This window comes from Saimiri boliviensis, chromosome 15, assembly GCF_048565385.1.
Source record: "Saimiri boliviensis isolate mSaiBol1 chromosome 15, mSaiBol1.pri, whole genome shotgun sequence".
In the NCBI taxonomy this organism is placed as follows: domain Eukaryota; kingdom Metazoa; phylum Chordata; class Mammalia; order Primates; family Cebidae; genus Saimiri; species Saimiri boliviensis.
The window spans coordinates 65638967-65662001 of record NC_133463.1 but is presented as its reverse complement, the minus strand read 5'-3'; the positions used below and the strand labels follow the sequence as shown (position 1 = coordinate 65662001).

The window sequence follows — 23035 nt, the reverse complement described above, 5'->3', positions numbered from 1 at the left end:
TATATACATGTTATGAGAAAAGCAGAAAATAATTTTTAGAGGTAAGTCAGTAATATTTCAGTTAAGATACATATTTGCAAAAAAAGATACATATTTGCCAACCAACAGATTTCTATTTCTTCCTTTTGACCACAATGTAAGATTCTTTTCTCTAATTGCTGATTATTTCCAAATGTGCACATTCTCCAGTCATAAAGTTTTGAGCAATATCTGTGCTGTATTGACAAGCAAAGTTACATAGCTCCTGTTTTGTCACACATAAAAGAAAGAGTGAGAACACGTCTATGATACTGACAGTCATAAGGTAGGAAGGCTGGAGACTATGAAACGGGTGATAATAATAGACTTCTATACTTCAATTTGTTCATATACTTTTTTACTGATTTATTCAACATTTATTAAGCACTTAGGTGCCAGAAATGCCATCAAGCACTACTGGAAAACAAGAGTAGAATAAAACAGTATCTTTAAAATTTAACCAAAGAAAATCCTAGTGACAGCTCTAGGTGTCAAAATGTATTGTTTCAGGGAATGATGATGAGAGAGAAAAACCCAGAGCTGTCAAATTAGGGCTGCTGCCTCCCTGACTAGCTATCTGGCTTTACCACCATTCTTAGGGGCCTCGGATGTGGAGAGCACATGCTAATAACAAATGGATCTTCGAAACTTCAATTACATTCCTTTCATGCCCTGCTCCCTCTGAATGTAGAAAAGTAACTAAGTCCCAGTATGGATGCTATTACTTCAGATAGTTAAACTGCTACACGTTCATGTTGCTCAGCACATAAAAGATTTATGTTTCCTAATTCAGTTTTGGAGATCTCATTACATGGGGATTATCATTCTCATATAAAGTTGAACAAAATATCATTGTAAAATAGCTGGGCAAAATGACGAATGTCTGGAAGATTTATCTTTTCAGTATTTAGTACCTGTGGGTAATCTGTAACATTTTGGCAACTGAAGAGAACAGATGGCATCTTTCTGACTGCATGAGGTGGTGGACAGTGAACATTAGCAAGCTGGCAGAGACCCACTTGAGATTAATTCATAGGAGAGAAATAAATGAAATATTAGCACACAAATAGCTTGTCAGTAAATTTTGCTTCCCTCCACTTCAAGGAAGCTGGAAACAATTGTGTATTTATATATTTTTTTCTTTACCTACCACTAAATACATCTAAAGTGCAGAGGTGACCAGGCACAGTGGCTCACACCTGTAATCCCAACACTTTGGGAGGCCGAGGCAGGTGGATCACCTGAGGTCAGGAGTTTGAGACAAGCCTGACCAACATAGAGAAATCCTGTCTCTACTAAAAATACAAAATTAGCAAAGAGTGGTGGCACATGCCTGTAATCCCAGCTACTCAGGAGGCTGAGGCAGGAGAATTGCTTAAATCCAGGAGGCAGAGGTTGCAGTGAGCCGAGATCATGCCATTGCACTCCAGCCTGGGCATAAAGAACAAAACTCCGTCTCAAAAAAAAAAAAAAAAAAAAGTGCAGAGGTATGTTTTGTCCAATCCACTTGGTTACTTAACTCATTAATAAGAATGTATTGTATGCCTATTGTGTACACCACTTTTTAAACAGCTTTAAGATATAATTTACATAATACACAAATTCACTCATTTAAAGTGTACCCATTCAATGGCTGTTAATATATTCACATTGTTGGATATCAATCACAACACTTGACTTTACAGTTTTTTCACTACTCTCCCAAAAAAAAAACCCTATAGTCCCTCTTCACCCCCATCTCCTCTAGCCCTAGGAATCCACTAATCTACTTTCTGACTCTATATGTTTACCTATTCTGGACATTTCATGTAAATAGAATCATACACTAGATTATCCTACATGACTGGTTTCTTTCAGCGTATTTTCAAGGTTCATTCATCTTGTAGTGGGTAGCACGTCTTTTTACTGCTAAATAATATGACATCGTACCACCTTTTGTTTATCCACTCATCAGCTGATAGATATTTGGGTTGTTTCCATTTTGGAGTATCATCAAGAAAGCCGTTGTGAATTTTCATGTATATATATGTTTCCATTTATCTTGGGTATACGTCTGGGGTAAAATTGCTGGTTAATACGGTAATTTAATATTTCACCACTTGAAAACCTGCCCGACTGTTTTCTAAACGGGTTGTACCATTTTACATCCCCACCAGCCATATATGAGGATTTCCGTTTCTCCGCATCCTAACAGTTATTTTCTATCTGATTATAACCATCCTACTAGGTATGAAATGGCATCTCACAGTGGTTTTATTTGCATTTCCCCGATGACCAGAAATGTTGCAAATCTTTTCATCTGCTTGTTAGCCATTTGTGTATTTCTTTGGCGAAATGTCTATTCATATCCTATGCCCATTTTTTAACATGCCCAATTTTTAATTTGTTTTTAAATTTTTATGTTGATATAATGTGGAATGTTTTACATTATTGATTTGTAGTTTTTCTATATTCTAGATACAAGTTTTTTAATCAAATGTGTTATTTGCAAAAATTTTCTTCCATTCTGGAGCTTGTCTTCTCACCTTCCCAAGTTTAAAGATAAACTTAGTGCTTAGAGATGATACATTTTTTTTCCTGATACCTCCTTGCCTTTCTTGGTAATAGGACCTTATTTTTTTCTTTTAGTAGGCTATGCCTTATTCAGTTTCAGTCTACATAACTTAGATAAAGATAATCCCTTCCTCTAGCTCCAGAATGGACATAAGAAGCAGGCCTAGCCAAGCAAAATTGTTGTAGTCCATCAGGGCCTACTCAAGAGAAAAAACACACCAGTAATGTAAACAGAGAACACTTAATATAAACACATATTAATTAGGTATGAAGTTATTAACCAGATAACTAAACAGCTAAAAACAGAACTCTAAGGATTCTGGAGGTAGCAACTGCAGGAAGCAGTTTCTCTTCCTAAGTCAAGGGGGGCAAAAGGAAAGGGTTAGAATTCATAAAAGTTAAAAGCTTGAAAAAGGATCCCTATGGAGCTGAAACCTCTGAGAAAGTAGGCTTTAATCCACGGTGTCTCTCAGCTTAGTGGCCAAGTACCCAGACAAATCTCAGAAGAGTAGGCTTCAGTCAACTAATGCTGGTGTCTGGTTCTCTGGTGGGAGGGAGGTGGGTTGAAGCAATACAGCAGGTCCTGCAAATGTTGCAAACTTGATCTGAAGGCTACTTTGAGGAGAAATTGCTGCTGCTAGAAGGGAAGAAATGACATTCACAAAAGCCACAAGCAGTAAGCAACAGGAGGGAGTGAATCTTTTCCTCCCCCACCAACCTTCCATGTCCTGCCTCTAGAGTCCATTATTAGCAGAACCCAACAAAAAAAAGCTGTCACTGGAAAATTATACATTGCAGAGTTCAAGCTCCAGCATCACAATGTAGAGTACAGAAAAGTGAGCCTGGAACTGGCACAATCCACTCCTTTGCCTACACTGTATCCATACGCACCCTTCTATACATATTTAAACTTTCATACAATTAACAAGCACCTTCCCAAGTAGTTAGGACCACAGACATGCTACCACTCCTGGCAATTTTTCTATTATTTGTAGAGATGGGATCTCCCTGTGTTTCCCAGGCTGTTGTCAAATTTCTGGGCTCAAGCAATCCTACCACCTTGGCCTACCAAAATATTGGGATTACAGGCATGAGCCATCACACTAGGCCTTCATTTTCATTCATTCAACAAACATATATTCATTCAACAAACACATCCTACTCTTAGTACAAATTCGTATGTTATACATTCTATATTCTTATATGGGATATATCCTTATATAGAATATGTATATACACATATATGTATATATATACACATACATATATCTTGAAGATATAAAATTGGGAATAATGTCATATAAAGTTATAGTAAGCAAACACTTTTAAAACATTTTAAAGTATTCAAACTATTCAATCTACCCATAAAAAACTAGTAATTAAACCTATCAAATTACAGACATCTTCATTTACCCAGATGCAGAAACATGAAATCTTTTTACCTTTGAAACTCGTTTCAAAGCTGTTCTAAAGTGACTTGGTTTTAATGTACATACTCGCAGGGATGAGAAGTGGCTGTAGGGCTATGCAAATGTAAGGAATATAGTATCATGCCCATACATAACTGCAAACATTTATTTTTAAGTGTTCATAAAAGATAGTTGTCTTAAGAAACACAATTTTTCAGATTGGTAAACTTTCAGAGTTCAAAAATGCACGTATTACACTTTTATCCCCAACAAAGCTAGTAGCTACCCTCTAAAGCAGAGGTTAACATTTTCTTTTCCCAAACCACAAGACGAATTATGATCCCATGTGCATACTCCCATGGTTCCCCTCCCCAGGTTGTATTAAAAAATAAAGCAAACAATGATGAGGATTTTAGGGGTATGGTATAGGGATAATATTCACCAAAAAACCTGAAGTACAAGGATGAGACTTTTGTTAAAATATCTTTTAATTTTACTGGCAAAATACATCAATGACTAATCAGTATTAAAATATTAAACATACTTTTTATTTTTTTGAAATGATGTCTCGCTCTGTCACCAGGCTGGAGTGCAGTGGCGTGATCTTTGCTCACTGCCACCTCCGCCTCCCGGGTTCAAGCGATTCTCCTGCCTCAGCCTCCCAAGTAACTGGGACTACAGGCACGTGCCACCACACCCAGCTAATTTTTGTATCTTTAGTAGAGATGGGGTTTCACCATGTTGGCCAGGATGGTCTTGATCTCTTGACCTCATGATCCACCCGACTCAGATTCCCAAAGTGCTGGGATTACAGGTGTAAGCCACCGTACCCAGCCAAAATATTAAACATACTTTCTAATGCATTGTAATTTTTAGTACTTTTATAATTACTACTTCATAAAAATAGTGGATTTTCCCAGCTCTCCAGTTCAGACACTACTAACAGGCAATCAGATAGCACTGAGTAAGGAGAAATAGATTAAGAGTAATACCAAAAATTACTGTATTTTAGCACATTGAAATTGGTATCATCAGTGTTTTTTATCTGCTTTATCACTTTGTCTATACTTTATTAGGTAGCCCTAACTCTTATTATTATTGACAAATGTTAACTTCCCTCACAAGAACTACAGAATTATATTCACTTCTTTTCCAGTAGTTTGGACTTCCTTATTAAAAATGTTTCTACTGTCAAGAATTTAAAACGGAATCATGAAATTGCAATCCAAACGCTACCTTAGCTTGCCAGATCAAACCATCTTTGTGGTGTAAAACTGTAATTCCAATTTCCACCAAAGAATCCTCTCTGAATTCATCTGAGAATGACATTCCTATGGGAATAAATTTGAATAGTCTCACATTCAAGAAGTATCGTTTAACCACTAACAACTTACTCATATCTCATCATGATAACCTAATGTTAGACTGAGAATGACTGCTCTAGGGTGGCACCAGAAGTTGCCAGTCAGGAACTACTGATAAGATTTCAGTTTTCCAATAATTGTATACTTCCATCTTGTAGTACAAAAACATTTTTATTCTGACCTGATAAATATCTAAAACAATCGCAGGGGTAACTGACAGGTATGATTATTCAATTTGCAATGGAATTGACCCTCATTGACCCTCAGACTAATTTAGACACTTTTTAATAACATTCACAGTCAATCTTAAAGAGAATATTATTTTTGAATTTTTGCTGTTGAAGTTAATACTTAAATCTAAAAGAAAATCATCCTTATTGGACAAATGGAACTCAAAAAAGCAAAAAAAAATAATAATAAACAAAAAACCATCATAATAATGAAAATACTGAGTTTCTGATGTACAAAGAGTGAAATATTTATATATTAGACAAATGACACAGTATAAATGGGAAAAACTCCATTCTTTCTAGAAGGATGTCAATAACTGATGTATCAATTATTTGATGGAAATATAAATTGGAAATATAAATTCTCCAACCACTGGAAGAACTGAAAGAGGAAGTTTCTTCTGTCAGTGTGAGAGACTGACTCTTTCTTGTCACAAGACTTTTAGAACTACATGACTTTTTTTTTTTTTTTTTTTTTTTTTAAAAGACGGGGTTTCACCATGTTGGTCAGGCTGGTCTTGAACTACCGACCTCAGGTGATCCGCCTGCCTTGGCCTCCAAAGTGCTTGGATTACACGCGTGAGCCACTATGCCCGGCCTACATGACTTTTTTTAAATGATTTGCATATAATGTTTGAAGGTGGGAATGGGATCAGAGAGGCAAAAAATGTTACCTGGAAAAACCACCTCCCAAAACCATTTAGTAAGTAAAGTGAACAGCATCACACCTAAATTCATTCACTGTATGTATGTATGTATGTATGTATGTATGTTATTTATTTATTTATTCTGAGACAGGGTCTCACTCTGTCACCCAGGCTGGAGTGCAGTGACGCGATCTCGGCTCATGGCAACCTTCGTCTCACAGGTTCGCAATTCTCGTGTCTCAGCCTCCGTAGTAGCTGGAAGTACATGTGTGCACCGTCTGCCCATGCTGGCTAGGCTGGTCACTGTTTTCACTTTACAGTTAATTTTAGCTAAAGAATATGGATTCATTTACAAAAATAAGTTTGGTCTCTTAATATAAATATTTCTAGTTTTAAAAAATTCATTTTCTCATTTAAATGTCCTTAAAAGTATCTAAAGGATTCATTCTCCTTCTGCATTCTGCTTCTCAGAAAGTACTTTTGAGGTAGATCTGTTCCGAATTCTTTTTCTTTTTCTTTTCTTTTCAGAAGCAGATGACTGTGTGTCCGGTGACTTTTTCTTTTTCTTCAAACAGCTAAGAGGATTGGGACCACTTATTTTCTTGCGCTTTTTTCTTTTTCTCTGTTCAGGGTTTTTTACTAAACCCTGTTCCTTTTTGAGATGTTTGATACTTTCTTTCTCATGCACTGAGACAAGCTGACCTGACTCTACTGCTTTTACAAAGGCAATTGTTTTGGGAGAAGGTTTGTCCAAAACCATAGTGTTCTGAATAATAAACATCAGAGGAACTCCAGGCTTCTTCTTTACTTTTACAGACAAATCCTGATCCTATTTAAAAGAAAAATAGAATTATTTAGGTCAAATGTCAATTAAGGTACCTTAAATAGGTTTTTAAGAACTGTATTAAAAATAAAAGAGATAACAGATTTTATTTTTCAAATGAGTAAGCCTCACTTATTCATTTGAGTAATGGGGTTATATTTTATGATAAAGGAAGAAAAACATAAAAATTGAGCATAGTGTTAGTAGCAGCTGTGTGAATTGTATTTATCGATACTCAAGGGCCACAAATTACAAACTAATGTAAAGGTAAATGTGTTCGGTGGGTTTCTCCTGTTTCTACTCTAAGATATTCTTTGGAAAGGGTTAAGAATGCTTGAAGAGGTTAAAGGAGAAGAAATTAGGTAGTAATTAGCTACTCAGATTCTAAATTCAGCTCTGATTCTGTGTAATTTTATAATTCTGATAATCAAGTCAGTATGTATGTGAACTTCATTAATATCAACTCCAAAAGTCTCTCTTCTCCTGCCTTCAAGAAGATGGTAATGTTTTTCTTTAAAAGCCTGAAACATTTCATACTGTTGGTATAGTCTTAAGCAGTATGAACCATGACACTGAGAAACAGTATGAAATATAGGAACATGAAAAAACATTAACAGAATATAAGAACTTTGCTCTACTTGTCTTCCCTTCAAGAACCCCACAGCTGCTGGGCACAGTGGTGCTCACGCCTGTAATCCCAGCATTTTGGGAGGCCGAGGCATGTGGATCATGAGGTCAGGAGTTCAAAACCAGCCTGGCCAAGATGGCGAAACTCCATCTCTACTAAAAATACAAAAATTAGCCAGGCGTGGTGGCAGACACCTGTAACCCCAGCTACTCAGGAGGCTGAGGCAGAGAACTGTTTGAACCCGGGAGGTGGAGGTTGCAGTGAGCCGAGATTGCACCACTGTACAACAGCCTGGGCGACAGAGCAAGGCAACATAGTGAGACCCTCATCTCAAGTCTCAAGAAACAAACAAACAAACAGAGCAAAACAAAATAATCATTAAAAAAAAAAAAACACCCCCAACCTTCCACTACTAAAAAGAATATCAACATGCTTAAAGTTTTCCTCAAATTCCCAAATGACAATTGCTTTTACTCACTGTAAATTAACTTAAGAAGCTTGTATTTTTAAAAGTCTAATCATTCTAATTTTTCTGATTAGAAATAGCTCCAAATGAAATACAAATAGAAATGATTAAAATTGCCTGTGGTTTTAAAAGCAGTAATCACCTGTGTTGCCACAAAATAATGATGAGGATTTCCCTCTTCAACCATGGAAAGCAGACATTCAGATCCACTCACTGCATTCTTGAAATGGGGACAATTTCGAACTTGGCATTTTTGTGCAATCAGTTTTGCCCCATATAAGTCCTTTCCCAATGTTTCTAACTCTTTTAACACACATCTGAAAAGAAAATTTATAGTAGATACATTTTAGTTGTTTACATAAAGTATAAAAAACAATAGTCAATTAGATGACTTGAAAAATGCATTTACCAAACAGAAAGAACAACAGTTAAAATTTACTGAGCACTTACTATGTTCCATGTAGCATGCAAATTGTTCTTTACATAAATTCTTGCTTAATCTCAAAATAACCCTATGAAGTTAGGTTGCTTACCTAGAAATTATCCTTACTTTAGAGCATCCCATTTTGAGATTTCAGGTAACATGCCATAGTTCAAGTAACTAGTAAGTGGTACTAAGACTTGTAGCTTGACAACAGATCCCTTGCCCCAACCATAGCATAATAAACTCCTGCTTCAAGTACAAATTGGTACATGAATATTTTCAATTCAGAACAGTTAAACTTCTCACATCATCAAGTTGTTTTTTTAAAAAAAAAACATTTAGTCATAAGAGTTCCTCTACCCTAGCCAGCCTTTGCCAGATTCTTTCTTGCCTCATCTCCTTTACCATCTGTTTTAGGAAGATTTTGCTTTTTTTCAGTCATTAGACTTGACCTCTATTTCCTGTGGCTGTCCTGCCATCAACTCTTCAAATTCACCCTAAGATGAAACTACTTTCTTGCATCTAAATTTATCCTCCAAAACTTGCTATCTCTTTGAAATTATTCTCCCAGTCGCCCTAGATAGAAATCAGAAATCACATCTGACTTCCTGCCCTTCTTCACCCATACGCCTATGCCGTCAGCTGTTGGACCTATCTATTTCAGTAACGTTTCTTTGGAGAACCCTTGGGTTTCTGCCTTTCCTCTCCCAGGTTTAGGCTCCCCTCACTTCTTGATTGAATAACTGCATGACAGGTTTGGCTGCCTTTGCTCTCTTGTTTTCCCAATTCACCCTTCACATCACTGCAGTTATCTTTTCTAAAATAAAAACCAGGCCTGATAACATTCTGCAGTTCTACTTCATCAATTAACTCCACATATGAGTTCAAACCTGAATATGAGTAAACTCTCTGGAGATCTAACTACTAGTGGCCAATAAATACATTCCACTAAAAAACGAATGACCTGCTTTCTTAAAAACATAAGTGGCAAATTTTAAAGGGAGGGGAAACTTAAAATTTTTAATAAATTAAAATTTATTAAATTTAGCACTTAGCACTTTAGGGGGGCTAAGGTGGGTGGATCGCCTGAGGTTGGGAGTTCAAGACCAGCCTGGCCAACATGGTGAAACCTGTCTCTACTAAAAAATACAAAAATTAGCAGGGCGTGGTGTCACACATCTGTAATCCCAACTACTTGGGAGTCTGAGGCAGGAGAATCACTTGAACCCCGGAGGCAGAGGTTGCAGTGATCTGAGATTGTGCTACTGCGTTCCAGCCTGGGCAATAAAGTGAAAAAAAAAAAAAATTTTTTTTAACTTCAGAGACATGTAAATCAAATGTAAGATATATGTTTAGTTTGAATCCTGATTTTTAAAAGACTTCTTCATCTTTTCAAGATACATGCCAAAGAACTGATGGAACAATATGCTCCAAAGTAACCCATCAGTAAGGAGAGGTGAGAGACTCAACAAGACTGGCCACATTGATAACTGCAAAAGCTGGATAGAGGTTTAATTATATTATTCCACTTTTGAGTTCTCCGAAAAATTCCAGAGTTAAAATAAGTTTGTTAGAGAAATTGCTGTAGAATATAATTTTAGGTGGCACTTCTCAGCCTTTTCAATATCATAGCACTATATTTAAAATGTACATAAAATACTTCTGAGTTCTATGGCACACAGGAATATATGGACAAACTGCTTGTAGCCAAAAGCAACCAAAATTCAGGGACAAAGAATATTGAAGGATTTGTTAGACAGCCCTGAAGACTAAGGGGATCAAAACTGGGAGTATCTGTAACCCAGCTGAAACACTGCTTGAAAAATTCTGAACAAATACAGAAAGCTGTTCATTAAATAGTGTTACGCAAGAAAAGGAAACCATTAACACAGTACACACAGAAAAAGCCCAAACTTTATTATAGTTGTTGGGGGTTTTCCTGTGTTGCTCAGGCCCACCTCAAACCCCTAGACTCAGGCAACCCTCCTGTCTGAGCCTCCTGAGTAGCTGGGATTACAAGTGTGAGCCGTCTTGCTTGGCTTAAAAGTTCATTTTTGTGCTTATGTGTGAGTGTGTATGAAGAACTGAATGGATGACAATGCACATGTTAACAGTGATTATTCGTGAGTAGTAGTAGTATGAGACATTTTAATTTTCTTTTTTTGTTTTTTAAAAGTAAACGTTCTACAATGAAAATACTAAATGTCTTAATAGTTCTTCATGGTCTAACCTCAACTTGCCTTCTTCCTCGTTTCATTTCCTAATATATTCTGTGCTGCAACCTCTTTCCTAGGCATTTCGTAACTCCATTCCGTTTTTAAGAGGTCTCCACAACAAGGGGTGTCATTCTTTTCTGTCATTCAAAATAGATCTTCCCCTCAGAATTGAACAAGTGAATGGGCTCAAGTAATTCTCTCCTTCCACCTCGCCATCTCCACAAGCCTCCATCCTAGGTGTTCCCACATTTCAATGACATGGGGAAACATTAGACCTAGAGTGAAAACACATCCACTGCAGACTGACTTATGCATTTTGCTGGCCATGAGGGAGCAGTGTTAGGCATATGGTGGGTACTTAATACAGTGAGTTGAATACACAAATATCCTTGAACAGATTCCTTATTCTGGAGTACTGACTTTTGGCCCTGGAAATCAAAGATGCTAATTCATAGATTCACTGTGAGGCTAGAAGAGTTTTGGTTTAAACTAAGAAAAGCTATGCAAATGGCAGCAACCATTTGAAGAGGGGTACACTTTGGATACCGAAAAATGCTCTAGTACACTATACTAGTTTACCTTACAGCAATCTTAAAAGCAGTTATGATCTCTAGTTTACAAATGAGGAATCCGAGGCTCTGAGAGGTTAAATAACTTGACCGAAATCACAGAGCTGGTAGGAATGGGATTAAGATTCAAAACCTGATCTCTCTGCTAGAGTGTGCTCTCATTCGCCAGGCTAACGACACGTGATATTCGCAGCGCGTTGTCTAAGCTGCCTCTAATATAGGTATTTGCCCGACCACCTTCACTTTTCCACTTAACTGTCAACTCCACGTGGGCGGGGCGTTTTGCACCTCCTGAGCTCCCAATGAAGGATCTGTGAGCAATGGCCTCGCCTCTACAACACCCGCCGGACTCCACGTGCCTCCTCCCCGGCCCCGCCGGACCCACCTCGTGGTGCACAGCTGCGTCTCCCCCATAAGGTAGCGCGGCAGCTGCTCCCGTAGCTGGATGCGGCCCCGCAGCGCCGCCTGACAGAAGGTGCCGTCCAGCAGGATCTGGTATGGCTCGCGGACTCCGAAATTGTTGCGGAAGAAGCCAATATGCTTCTTAGCGTGTTTCTGTCTCGTGATCTTCATGCCTGGCTTACCCGGACCGAAGCCACCGGACCAGGAAGCGTCAGCAACCACCTCAGGCACGCCCAAGCACCCTCAGTGCCAGCTTCACCCGGAAATAAAGTGCCTCTGGTCCCGGAAGCAAACGCCTCCGACTTCCGGTCCCGCCCGCTGGTTACGTCACGACGAGACGTGCGCGAGCTTCCACCACGGTGCCGGTGCTTAAAGGGGCGGTCCCTTGGGGCGGAACAAACGTTGGGGTGCGCGATTCCGCACGGGGGCTCACACGCGCAGTCTGAGCCAGGGTAAAAAAATTACAGAATACGTTTAGCAGGTAAACTACATTTCAGAGCTTCTCTGAAAGACTGGCACTATAGTAGTAATCAGTGATAATATTGAGCCTTAATATGTTCCAGACACTGTCCTAAGTGATTTACCTTACATTATTCCCTTTAATGTTTATAATTCTCAAGTGAAAGAACGAAATGATACATAGGATAGCTATGAGCGGGGAGGTTTGTACTGGCTGCTTTCCCATAAAGAAGTTAAGCACGTTCACTAAGGGCACGTAGTTTGTTAGTGTCTGGAACCCACTTTTCGTGCCTTAAATTCAAATGTTCTTGCTACACAGCTATAGAAACAAACATCACTCAGGAGCCATGTGTCAGGGCAAAGGGTGCCACCATTTTGCATTTCCCCCTGCCCTAAGACTATCCTAAATCACTCACACAGAATGTTTTGGAAGAACTCTGAAGAGCTTCTTTTGCCTAGAGTCAGAATTCCTAACCTTGAGTCCTGGTTCTGCCACAAACCCAAGCCGTTTGATCTTGGGCAACTCCCCAAGAAAGCTGGGTTCAACTTCCTCGCTGTCAGACTGATTACAGGTCTAGATGAGTTTAAAGGACTCTTTATGTCCATAGTCTCTGACATAGGAAGACCACATACTGGGCCAGTAACAGAAAGGCACAAAGCTGACTGAAGGTTTAACAATTACTTGGTCAATTTGATTAATGAGAAGAATGAATCGGAAAATTTCAAGTTCCCCAGTGGCTAACTGTCAAGTATCCACTTAAAAGGCAAAATAATCAAAGAATGGGGAGTATGGAATTTTGCATTTTTGTTCTGGCCTGGAATCTGTCCCAGATCAAGTTTTGGCTAAGGATTGAAAGAACCAGCACAGAAAATGATTTACAATGTGATTGAATGCATTGTTTGCATTTGGGGTTTATTTCAATATATAGGTTTATGAAATTGGAACTAAGAACTGTAATGTTCGCCATGACCTGAGTCCCAGCACATCACTTAGATGGCTGCTTTCATTTAAACTTAAAATAAATTTAGGAATTGGAAGTCATGAAAACTTTTATAGGGTTGGATTCATGAGTGTAATTGTTCAGTACTTTTCAATTTGAATCCTCTTTTTTCCCCTGTATGCCAACTCACTACTCCAATTATGCTCCCACCACAGAAAGAGGAATGATGCCACCGAGGCTTGCAAAACAGTTAAAACGTTTTTTTCTTAAATAGCCTGACAGATTTATCTACCAGCTCCTTGGCCACTTTTCAGTACTAAGACAAATGTGGTACAATGCTAGGGATTTTAGTCTTTTTTTTTTAATTTACAAAACTACGGCACAATTTTTTTTTCAAGCTCTCTATATATGACAGTGCCAGTTTGTACCCTATCTTTATTATGAAAACACGAAGATGGTTTATAATGGTGATTATCAAGTTTAAAACAGAGTTTTCAGCTGGGCATGGTGGCTCCTGCCTGTAATCCAGCAATTTGGGAGCCCAAGGCGGGAGGATCACTTGAGCCCAGGAGTTTCAGACCAGCCTGGGCAATATAGGGAGATCCCATCTCTATGAAATTAAAAAAAAAAAAAAAAAAATCTATTACAGCAGTGTTTCTTTTTTTTTTTTTTTTTTTTTTTGAGACGGAGTTTCGCTCTTGTTACCCAGGCTGGAGTGCAATGGCGCGATCTCGGCTCACCGCAACCTCCGCCTCCTGGGTTCAGGCAATTCTCCTGCCTCAGCCTCCTGAGTAGCTGGGATTATAGGCACGCACCACCATGCCCAGCTAATTTTTTGTATTTTTAGTAGAGACGGGGTTTCACCATGTTGACCAGGTTGGTCTCGATCTCTCGACCTCGTGATCCACCCGCCTCGGCCTCCCAAAGTGCTGGGATTACAGGTTTGAGCCACCGCGCCCGGCCTACAGCAGTGTTTCTTAAAACAGGGTCCTGGGATATGCAAAAAAAACCCTTAATGTGCTTGTTTAAAATGCCCATTTCTGATTCAGAGTAAGTATTAAGGCAGAGGGGTACTATTCAGAGAAGAAGTGACATTTATTGCAGTCACTACAAGTCATTATTATGCTCATTAGTGTTCCTGAAGGACCTTTTTTGCAATAAAGCATGGTTTATCCAATAGGATATTTTTATTAATTGGCCCACTCAATACACTTTTGTCTAGATGCCAAATTATCTGTAATCTGTAATGGAAAATCAATGTCTAGCCACAACCAAAGAAAAGCCAAATATTGCCATTATTGAAAAAACTATCTGGATATAAATTTAACTCTGAAATTTTATTTTGAAAATTATGTCATTATTAAAACATTTAATATTCGTTGAAAGTTTTTTGACCTTATACTGATGGAACAACAATTCATAACAGCATTGCTAGTTTTTAGCTTTTTTCTCAGGTCAGTCCACTGGACATTTTCCATGCCAAATAGAAATCCACATTCAGCTGGAGTAAGTAGGCGATTAATTTATTTTTCTTTATTTTTTATACTCTTCATTTTATTATGTCTGGATCAAATATAGTTTTATAATGTTATGCTGTTGTACATGATTTTGAAGTTTTTTTCCTTCATGAAATTTTGATGAAGCCAAGTTGACATGAGAATGGTTTATTTTTGAAACGTGTGACTAATTCCCAAATAGGACTTTCTTGTGAAAGATTCATGGCCGGCCGGGCACGGTGGCTCAAGCCTGTAATCCCAGCACTTTGGGAGGCCGAGGCGGGTGGATCACGAGGTCGAGAGATCGAGACCTTCCTGGCCAACATGTGAAACCCCGTCTCTACTAAAAATACAAAAAAACTAGCTGGGCGTGGTGGCGCGGGCCTGTAATCCCAGCTACTCAGGAGGCTGAGGCAGGAGAATTGCCTGAGCCCAGGAGGCGGAGGTTGCGGTGAGCCGAGATCGCGCCATTGCACTCCAGCCTGGGTAACAAGAGCGAAACTCCGTCTCAAAAGAAAAAAAAAAAAAAAAAAAAGAAAGATTCATGGCCTAAATGGAATTAAAGAGGTAAACATTAAATATAATTCATAAAGGTTACTTTGTTGAATTTCACCAATCTTAGTATAATTTTAATTTCATAAATGTTAGACAATTTAGCTAACATCTATTGTGGTATTATTCTGCCTTATATTCATATCTAAATATTTATAAACATTTGTTAACATTCATTAGCTCAAAAAAATACAATTTATTCCTAACATTATGTAGCTAACATAGTGTCTAAATAAATAATTGAGCTAAATAAATATTTTAAGACAACTTAGGTAAACCACTTCGTATTGAGGTCTTATGAGGTTCTTTGCTAAGATCCCTAGGATAGGCTCCTTCATGGGATGCCTTACTGTGAAATTTCATGTATGTCAGAAGGTGTTATGAACGTCAGATCTGGAGGCTGTCACATTTTTTAGAATAATCTTTAAAATAAAACAGCAAAAAAAAATCTTTATTTCAAATTACAAAAATAACACACCTCATAACAAGTAGAACAACACGAAGAACATTTTGTCTTCCCTTACCCAGATAACACCTTGATGATCTATTACATATCTCTCTGCAATGTTTCCATATTCACATACTGATATATCATATGGATATATATACAATTTAATATTTATGTAGAGTTGCCTGTTATGTGAAAAATGTAAAAAAGTTTGCTTCTCTCACCTAACAACCCTGTAGAAATTTCTACACACATCTACCCAAAATCAACTGGCAGAGTTCTCATTCATTATTTTTAATGGCTGCATGAGATTTCCCAAAAATCACCAAATATAACATAATAGATATGACACAGACTATGAATTTTCACCCAGTATCTCTTCTCTTCCTTGTAGGAATAGACTCCCAATTTTATTCTGGACTATAGTATACCCAGAAAAGCAAATCCATCCCCCAGAATTCTTTTTATTTTTCTCTTTTTGAGACGGAGTTTCACTCTGTTGCCCAGGGTGGAGTGCGGTGGCACAATCTCGGCTCACTGCAACTTCTGCCTCCTGGGCTCAACTGATTCTCCTGCCTCAGCCTTCCAAGTAGCTGGGATTACAAGCGTATGCCTATCCCCAGCTAATTTTTGTATTTTTAAATAATGATGGGGGTTTTACCATGCTGGCCAGGCTGCCCAGGCTAGTCTCGAACTCCTGACCTCAAGTGATCCGCCTGCCTTAGCCTCGCAAAGTGCTGGGATTACAAGCATCAGCCACAGCACCTGGCCCATTCCCCAGCATTCTATACAGTTAGGTATAACCATAGGATTAAGTTCTAGCCAAAGATATGTAAATGTAAGTGTTGCATGGAATTCTGGGAAGGCTGCTTAAAGGAAATCAACTTAGTTTGTCAGTGGGCACTTTTTTGTTTATATTTCCTCCTTCCTACTCCCTGGAATTTGGATGTGATAGATGCAACTCCAGCAACCTATTTTAGACCATGAGGTAATTTTGAGAATGGAAGTAATTTGCTTAACACTGGCAAAGCAAATACAGGAGCTTGGATCACTTGCAACTATGAAACTGTCTTTTCAAAGGTAGACTTTCTACTTCTGGACTTCTTTTACTTGAGAAGAAAAATAAACTTCTATCTTGGTTTTAAAAAAATGTTATTATAAGTTTCTTTATATATAGCCAAACTCAATGCTTACTGATAGAGGAAGTTAAAACTACTTGCCAGAATTAGATAATTTTGTATGGACAGATATGTTTGATGAAACCTTGATGTTGGTTGGTGTTAGTCAATACAATTGCCCTTTCTTTGAACATGTTCAAAGTACTAGTTTATACGTTTTCTCTAAAAGGTAGAAAGTCTTCAAAGTTAAATAAAACAAATCTTTCTTTACATACTATAGAAACTGTCTTGACATTTGTTTCTCTTGCAAGTATAAACAATTTGATTTGAATTTGGTATGTCAGTGGGATATATCTCCTGTTGAGAAAAGTTAGTTAAATATGAAGAGCCCCAGCTGCTTGGGAACATCAAGGAAATGTTAGTGTCACCCAGTTGTCAATTAAGGAAAGCAAGCAGAGTTTCTGTATATCGGTCCTGCCAATAAAGTGAGCTCTTTTTCCAGGTCAAATGACAAAGGAGAAGCTGTCACTTAGAAAAAGATTACAAGAGATTTCTATTTCTCAAGGATATTTCTAAACTAAACAGTAAACAGGAAGTGCCCATTATTAGTTATCTGACGACTGTTGTTAGATCACTGTAAAATTAGACTAGCAAGTTTGATTTCTGTAATAGTTTATTTGGATGAAATACTTAGAAGAAATACTGCCATATTAGGTAAATTGAAAGGAATTTATTATTTCTCTAACAGATTTATGTATGTGTGTTTGTGTGTATGTGTGTGTGTGTGTGTATATATATATAGATATATATATATATATATCTATATATATATATATTTTTTTTTTTTTTGAGGCAGAGTCTCACTCTCTTACCCAGGCTGGATGGAGTACAGTGATGCAGTCTCAGCTCACTGCAACCTCTGCCACCTGGGTTCAAGTGATTCTCCTGCCTCAGCTTCCTTAGTAGCTGGGATTACAGATGCCCACCGCCAAACCTGGCTAATTTTTGTATTTTTAGTAGAGACGGGTTTTCACCATGTTGGCTAGGCTGGTCTTGAACTCCTGACCTCAAGTCATCTGTGCCCCTTGGCCTCCCAAAGTGCTGGGATTACAGGTGTGAGCCACTGTGTCCAGCCTGTCTCTAAGAGACTTAAATAGTGCTCTCCATTGGCATTTTACTACAAAATGTTTAATGGCATTAATTTAAATGGTGAAAATAAAAACTGGTAGAGCAGAGGAAAAAGTTAAGAAGTAGTTGCAAAGGCAAATGTGTTTTACTGTGATGCAAAGCAAACTGCCATTTGAAATTTAATTATACTATTGAAACTGCTAGAGAAGTTCGCACTACATGGGTCTTTCATTTTAATCTATCACAGCACTTTAGAAGATTAATGGATCCTTATACAATTAGGTAAGCAAATAGTATTACTGTTACTTAAAGAAGTTTAAAGATTGGAAATTATGTCAGATTACAGCTTTAACAGGATTTTCTAAAAAACACTATTTATTTATAGTTAACAAAATGTTGAAGACAACTCTTTCACTCGTGGTTTTGTATATATTTTTAAGCAGCAGGAGAACTCCAGGCAGAAACTGAAGTCCTGGCAGCAAGAAATTAAACGTGCTTTCAATAATCCAGTAGAATATTATTTCAAAGTCTAGTATTTATAATTGAATTACACCAAAATGAAGTATTAATTACATGATATTACACAAAATGAAAGCCACTCTTAGAATCTTCTTAATTTTTTTTAACTGCAAGATTACTTTGATTAAATATTAGTTGGTAAGTCATAAATCAAAATACTGGGATAAAAAGTCCAATGTCATTTTAAAAATTATTATTTCAGAAAACATATAGAATATGTCCACATGCTGAGTCGTATGTGTAAATGAATATTATTTTCTTTTTATTGGCTCCAACTTCATACTCTCTATTGTCTCTTTCAAAACACTGAGCAAATTACTTAGCTCTTCAAAGTATAACCTCCCATAGTCTCATTTCACATGTGTACTCAAAAGGAGACCTATGATTTAATTTGATGTCGGTGAGTCTAATGAGAAAGATCTTTTTTCTATGGTTGGGGGAGAGGTTTTCTTGAAATAAGCAAACAAAAAAGTGTATTGTTTCCATTGCTACTGAGAGCTTGAGATTGTAGTGGTAGCCAGTCTGCGGTCAGAACCCAAACACGGCAGGAGACAGAGTGCAGAGAGTTATAAAGTAATGGAATTGGAGCCTTTACGCTACTTCACTTGGAGTATGCCCTTCTCTAGACATCTAGATCTATGATAGCATATATTTCCTTCTTGTTTAAAATAATTTAAATTGGCAGGCTGGTCATGGTGGCTCACACCTGTAATCCCAGCACTTTGGGAGACCGGGCAGGAGGTTCACTTGAAGGAGTTTGAGGTTCACGGGCAGGAGTTTGAGGCCCGCCTGAGCAACATTGTGAAACTGCTTCTCTACAGAGTACAAAAATTATCCAAGTGTGGTGCTGTGTGCCTGTAGTCCCAGCTACTTGGGAGGCTGAGGTGGAAGATCACCTGAGTCGGGGTGAGGGTTGAGGCTGCTGTGAGCAGAGATCATGCAACTGCACTCCAGCCTGGGCAACAGAGTAAGACACCGTGTGTGTGTGTGTGTGTGTGTGTGTGTGTGTGTGTGTGCGCACGCGCACTGTGTGTACACACACACACACACGCATCTTTTGGCTCATCTGAATATAGAACGAGCTAGATGAACCCCCAAATGTACATTCTGTGTTGTAAATTAACATTCTCTATCATTATAAAATGACATTGAACAACATTTAGGGGCTCATCTTTGGTGTCCTGACTCTCATTTTACTGCATTGAAAGGGGATTAAGTGCCTGAGCCAAGTGAGGGAAAGCAGCTCCAATACTGGCTGATTCTAAGGCATGGAATGGTCACAGCCTGACTTTCACTGGGTTGTGTTTTTCCAGTGGGTAGAGTTATTATGCTACAAAAGCAGAACTAGTTAGACTGTTTATTTTATATTTGCTCACTCAAGTGTGACAGGCTATCCTCTGCTTCCTGTCCCCATGCAGTAATCACACATGGGCAGGGCCCACAGCTTAGTTTGGAAGGCTCTCATCAGCCTTTCTCTTTTTGCCTGTAACTAAATTAGAAATATTTCCAGCAATTACAGAAGTGTGTTAAAAACATTAGTTTCTGTGACAAAGAGAATGAAGAACATCTTGTTGGGAATACAGGATAAATTTTTTTTATATAATAAATAAATATCCATAATGAAATTAACACCCACAATATTGAACTTCCTTACGGGAGGGCAGAAAGACAACTTAATGGTTGTGACCTACCGTCTTTGGATGATTAAGTATATTCAGTTTCTCATAATCTGTTATTTACTTTCTTATGCATACTTCAGTTTTATTTTGTTCTTATTTGTCTAGGATCTTAAACAGAAAGCTTAGATGACACATTTCCTCTTTCTAATGTAGGCAGTTATCTATAAAATTCCTTCTCAGCACTGATGTATCTGTGCCCCATACATTTTAATATTTTATATTTTTGTAGTCATCTAGTTTAATTTGTGTGTATGTTTTAAAATTTCCCTAGGGAAATTTTTAAATTTTTAAATTTCCTCTTTGATCTGTGGATTATTAGAAGCATGCTGCTTAGTTTCCAAATATCGAGAAAATTTTGTTATCCTATGTTTTAATTCCTTGTTTAAATCTATTGTGATTTGAGAGCATATTACGAATAATTTCAATTCAGAAGTCATTTAATTTGTTGAGGTTTAAACTTGCTCAAGTTTGTTTCTGGTTCAGGATATGACCTCTATGTTCTATGGACACTTGAAAACAGTGTATATTTCATACTTGGAATATTCCATAAATGCTGATTCGATCCTGTTGGTTGATGGTATTGTTGAGTTCCTTATATCTTTACTGATTTTCTCTCTAGTTCCTCTATCCATTGTTGAGAGAGGGAGTTAACATCTCCATTCATAATTATAGATTTGCCCATTTTTCCTTTCAGTTCTGTCAGTTTTTTCTTCACGTAAATTCTGATTTCTGTTGGGGCATACACATTTAGAATTCTGATGTGTACTTCGTGATTGACCATTTTATCATTATGTGATGTCTCCTCTGTCTCTGATTATTTTATTTGCTCTGAAATTTGCCTTATCTGATATTAATATAGCTGCTCCCACTTTCTTTTGATTACTGGTTACATGATATATTTTTTCATCATTTTATTTTCATTATACTTATATTACTATGTTTCAAGTGAGTTTCTTATGGACAGCCTATGGATAGATCACGTTTTTATCCATTTATCTATTTATCCAGTTGTTTTCCTTTAATTGGCATATTTAAAACATTTATATTGGCCAGGCGTGGTGGCTCATGCCTGTAATCCCAGCACTTTGGGAGGCTGAGGCAGACAAAATCACCTGAGGTCAGGAGTTCTTTCTCTCTCTGTTGTATCTCTTACATATAGTCTATTTGATAAAGAGGGCTCACATGAACTGTCTCAGGACAGATGAAAATACCCCATTGTAGTGTGTTTAGCACACATGGCTGCAAAACCTTAGTTGGATATTTTCAAGGACACAAAATTTGCAAAGAAATTTTAAACTTTACTGTGTAGTTTTATTGTTATGAGGATATTGATATTTTAATTTTGAAACCAAACTGGGTTATGTATGTTGTAGGATAAAGCAATAAATAAATGTATTATTGTTTATAAGTAGCCTGGCTATTTTCTGATGCTCATCATTCCAGCTACCTAGTGGTAGGCAAAAACCTTCAGTCTAGTTCTTTTTTTTTTTTTTTTTTTTTGAGACGGAGTTTCGCTCTTGTTACCCAGGCTGGAGTGCAATGGCGCGATCTCGGCTCACTGCAACCTCCGCCTCCTGGGTTCAGGCAATTCTCCTGCCTCAGCCTCCTGAGTAGCTGGGATTACAGGCACGTGCCACCATGCCCAGCTAATTTTTTGTATTTTTAGTAGAGACAGAGTTTCACCAGGTTGACCAGGATGGTCTCTATCTCTTGACCTCGTGATCCACCTGCCTCGGCCTCCCAAAGTGCTAGGATTACAGGCTTAAGCCACCGCGCCCGGCTAGTTCTTTTTTTTTTTTTTTTTTCACCTGGGTGCAGGTGGGATAAGATCAAAAAGGGCATTAGCCTCCAGTCTAGTTCTTCCATGAGAAATTTTCTTTCTTCTTTTTTTCTTTTTGTGACCTTTCTATTACCAATTTCTAGTGTAATTCCACCAGGATCAATCGTCAACGCCTCTAAATTTGTGGACTTTCTCTGTGACCTAGGATGTGGTCTATTTTGATAAATATTGCATATTCACTTGAAATGAATGGCTATTAACTTTCCATTTTGTAGTGTTGAGAATTTGTAACATATAACTATTTCTTCTCCCAGACTGAAATATAACACCAGATCCCAATGATAAAAACAATAAAACACTTCAAGGCAGGATATGCCGTTTCTTGATTTAACTATTTGCCAGTTCTGTATATATCTTGATTGAATTAATAAACATTTCAAAAATAAGGGACAGGAAAAAAGTCACTAGGAAGTAGAAAAGAATGTTTTAAATTGTTTATCAAAAAAGGCTTCTTACAATTGGCACATATTCTTTTAAAGACTTGCGATGTGTATTTCAGAATAATGTGTCATAGATCAGCGTGATTTTTAGAAAATACGTTCTGTATCAACCTTCAACGAGACCTAAAATAACTTGATACTTATGTAAATATCTACATAAAACTAATAGCAAAAGGCTACTATTTCTGGTAATTCTGAAAAAAGTTTCCATATCTTAATTAATTTCTGTATAGTCTAAGTGTTTATACAGGTTGCTATCTAAAATTAAGTAAAACAAGCTATGCAATATTGGCTCACCGCTAATTAACAGAATAGTGTCGGGCAAACCACTTCTCAGTTTTCTAATATGCATAATGCGAGCTAGTACAGCACTTCATTGCAAAATTAAAAATGAAAGCATTTCTACGAAAGAGACGCTCCAGAAATAAGGCGAACTGTAACGCTATTATGACCGTTCGCCTAATGGTGAATGATTAAACATTTAAAAACTTCACTTTCATTATAGATCACTCCATTGGAAAGAGGCAGAAAATGTACAGTAGGCATGCACAAAGGCTACCTACCGCCTGGAAAGAAGTTATAACTGTTAAAGAGGAGGGAGGCGGGACCCAGTTCTGGCTTCTCCTTCCAGCTCCGCCCGTCGAACGCTAGTCTGCGAGTGACGTC

General features: G+C 37.7%; 1 protein-coding gene across 1 annotated transcript; it reads right to left on the bottom strand.

Annotated features, from left to right (window-relative positions):
- Positions 1-5748: 5748 nt before the first annotated feature.
- UTP23 (UTP23 small subunit processome component) lies at positions 5749-23006 on the bottom strand. The gene is made up of 4 exons (XM_003933115.4): positions 22933-23006; positions 11733-12191; positions 8281-8455; positions 5749-7050 (listed from the first exon to the last, which is right to left on the bottom strand). The coding sequence occupies exons 2-4, from the start codon at positions 11918-11920 to the stop codon at positions 6664-6666; spliced, it is 750 nt and encodes a 249-aa protein (XP_003933164.1). The 5' UTR covers positions 11921-12191; positions 22933-23006; the 3' UTR covers positions 5749-6663.
- Positions 23007-23035: the final 29 nt, after the last annotated feature.

Bases quoted from the DNA above. Each gene is read 5' to 3' on its own strand.
- UTP23 (XM_003933115.4), bottom strand. From the start codon at position 11,920: ATGAAGATCACGAGACAGAAACACGCTAAGAAGCATATTGGCTTCTTC. The intron at 8,456-11,732 runs GTGGGTCCGGCG...TTTTCTTTTCAG, and splicing joins ACGCAGCTGTGCACCACGAG to ATGTGTGTTAAAAGAGTTAG. The intron at 7,051-8,280 runs GTGATTACTGCT...TCTTTTAAATAG, and splicing joins ATTATTTTGTGGCAACACAG to GATCAGGATTTGTCTGTAAA.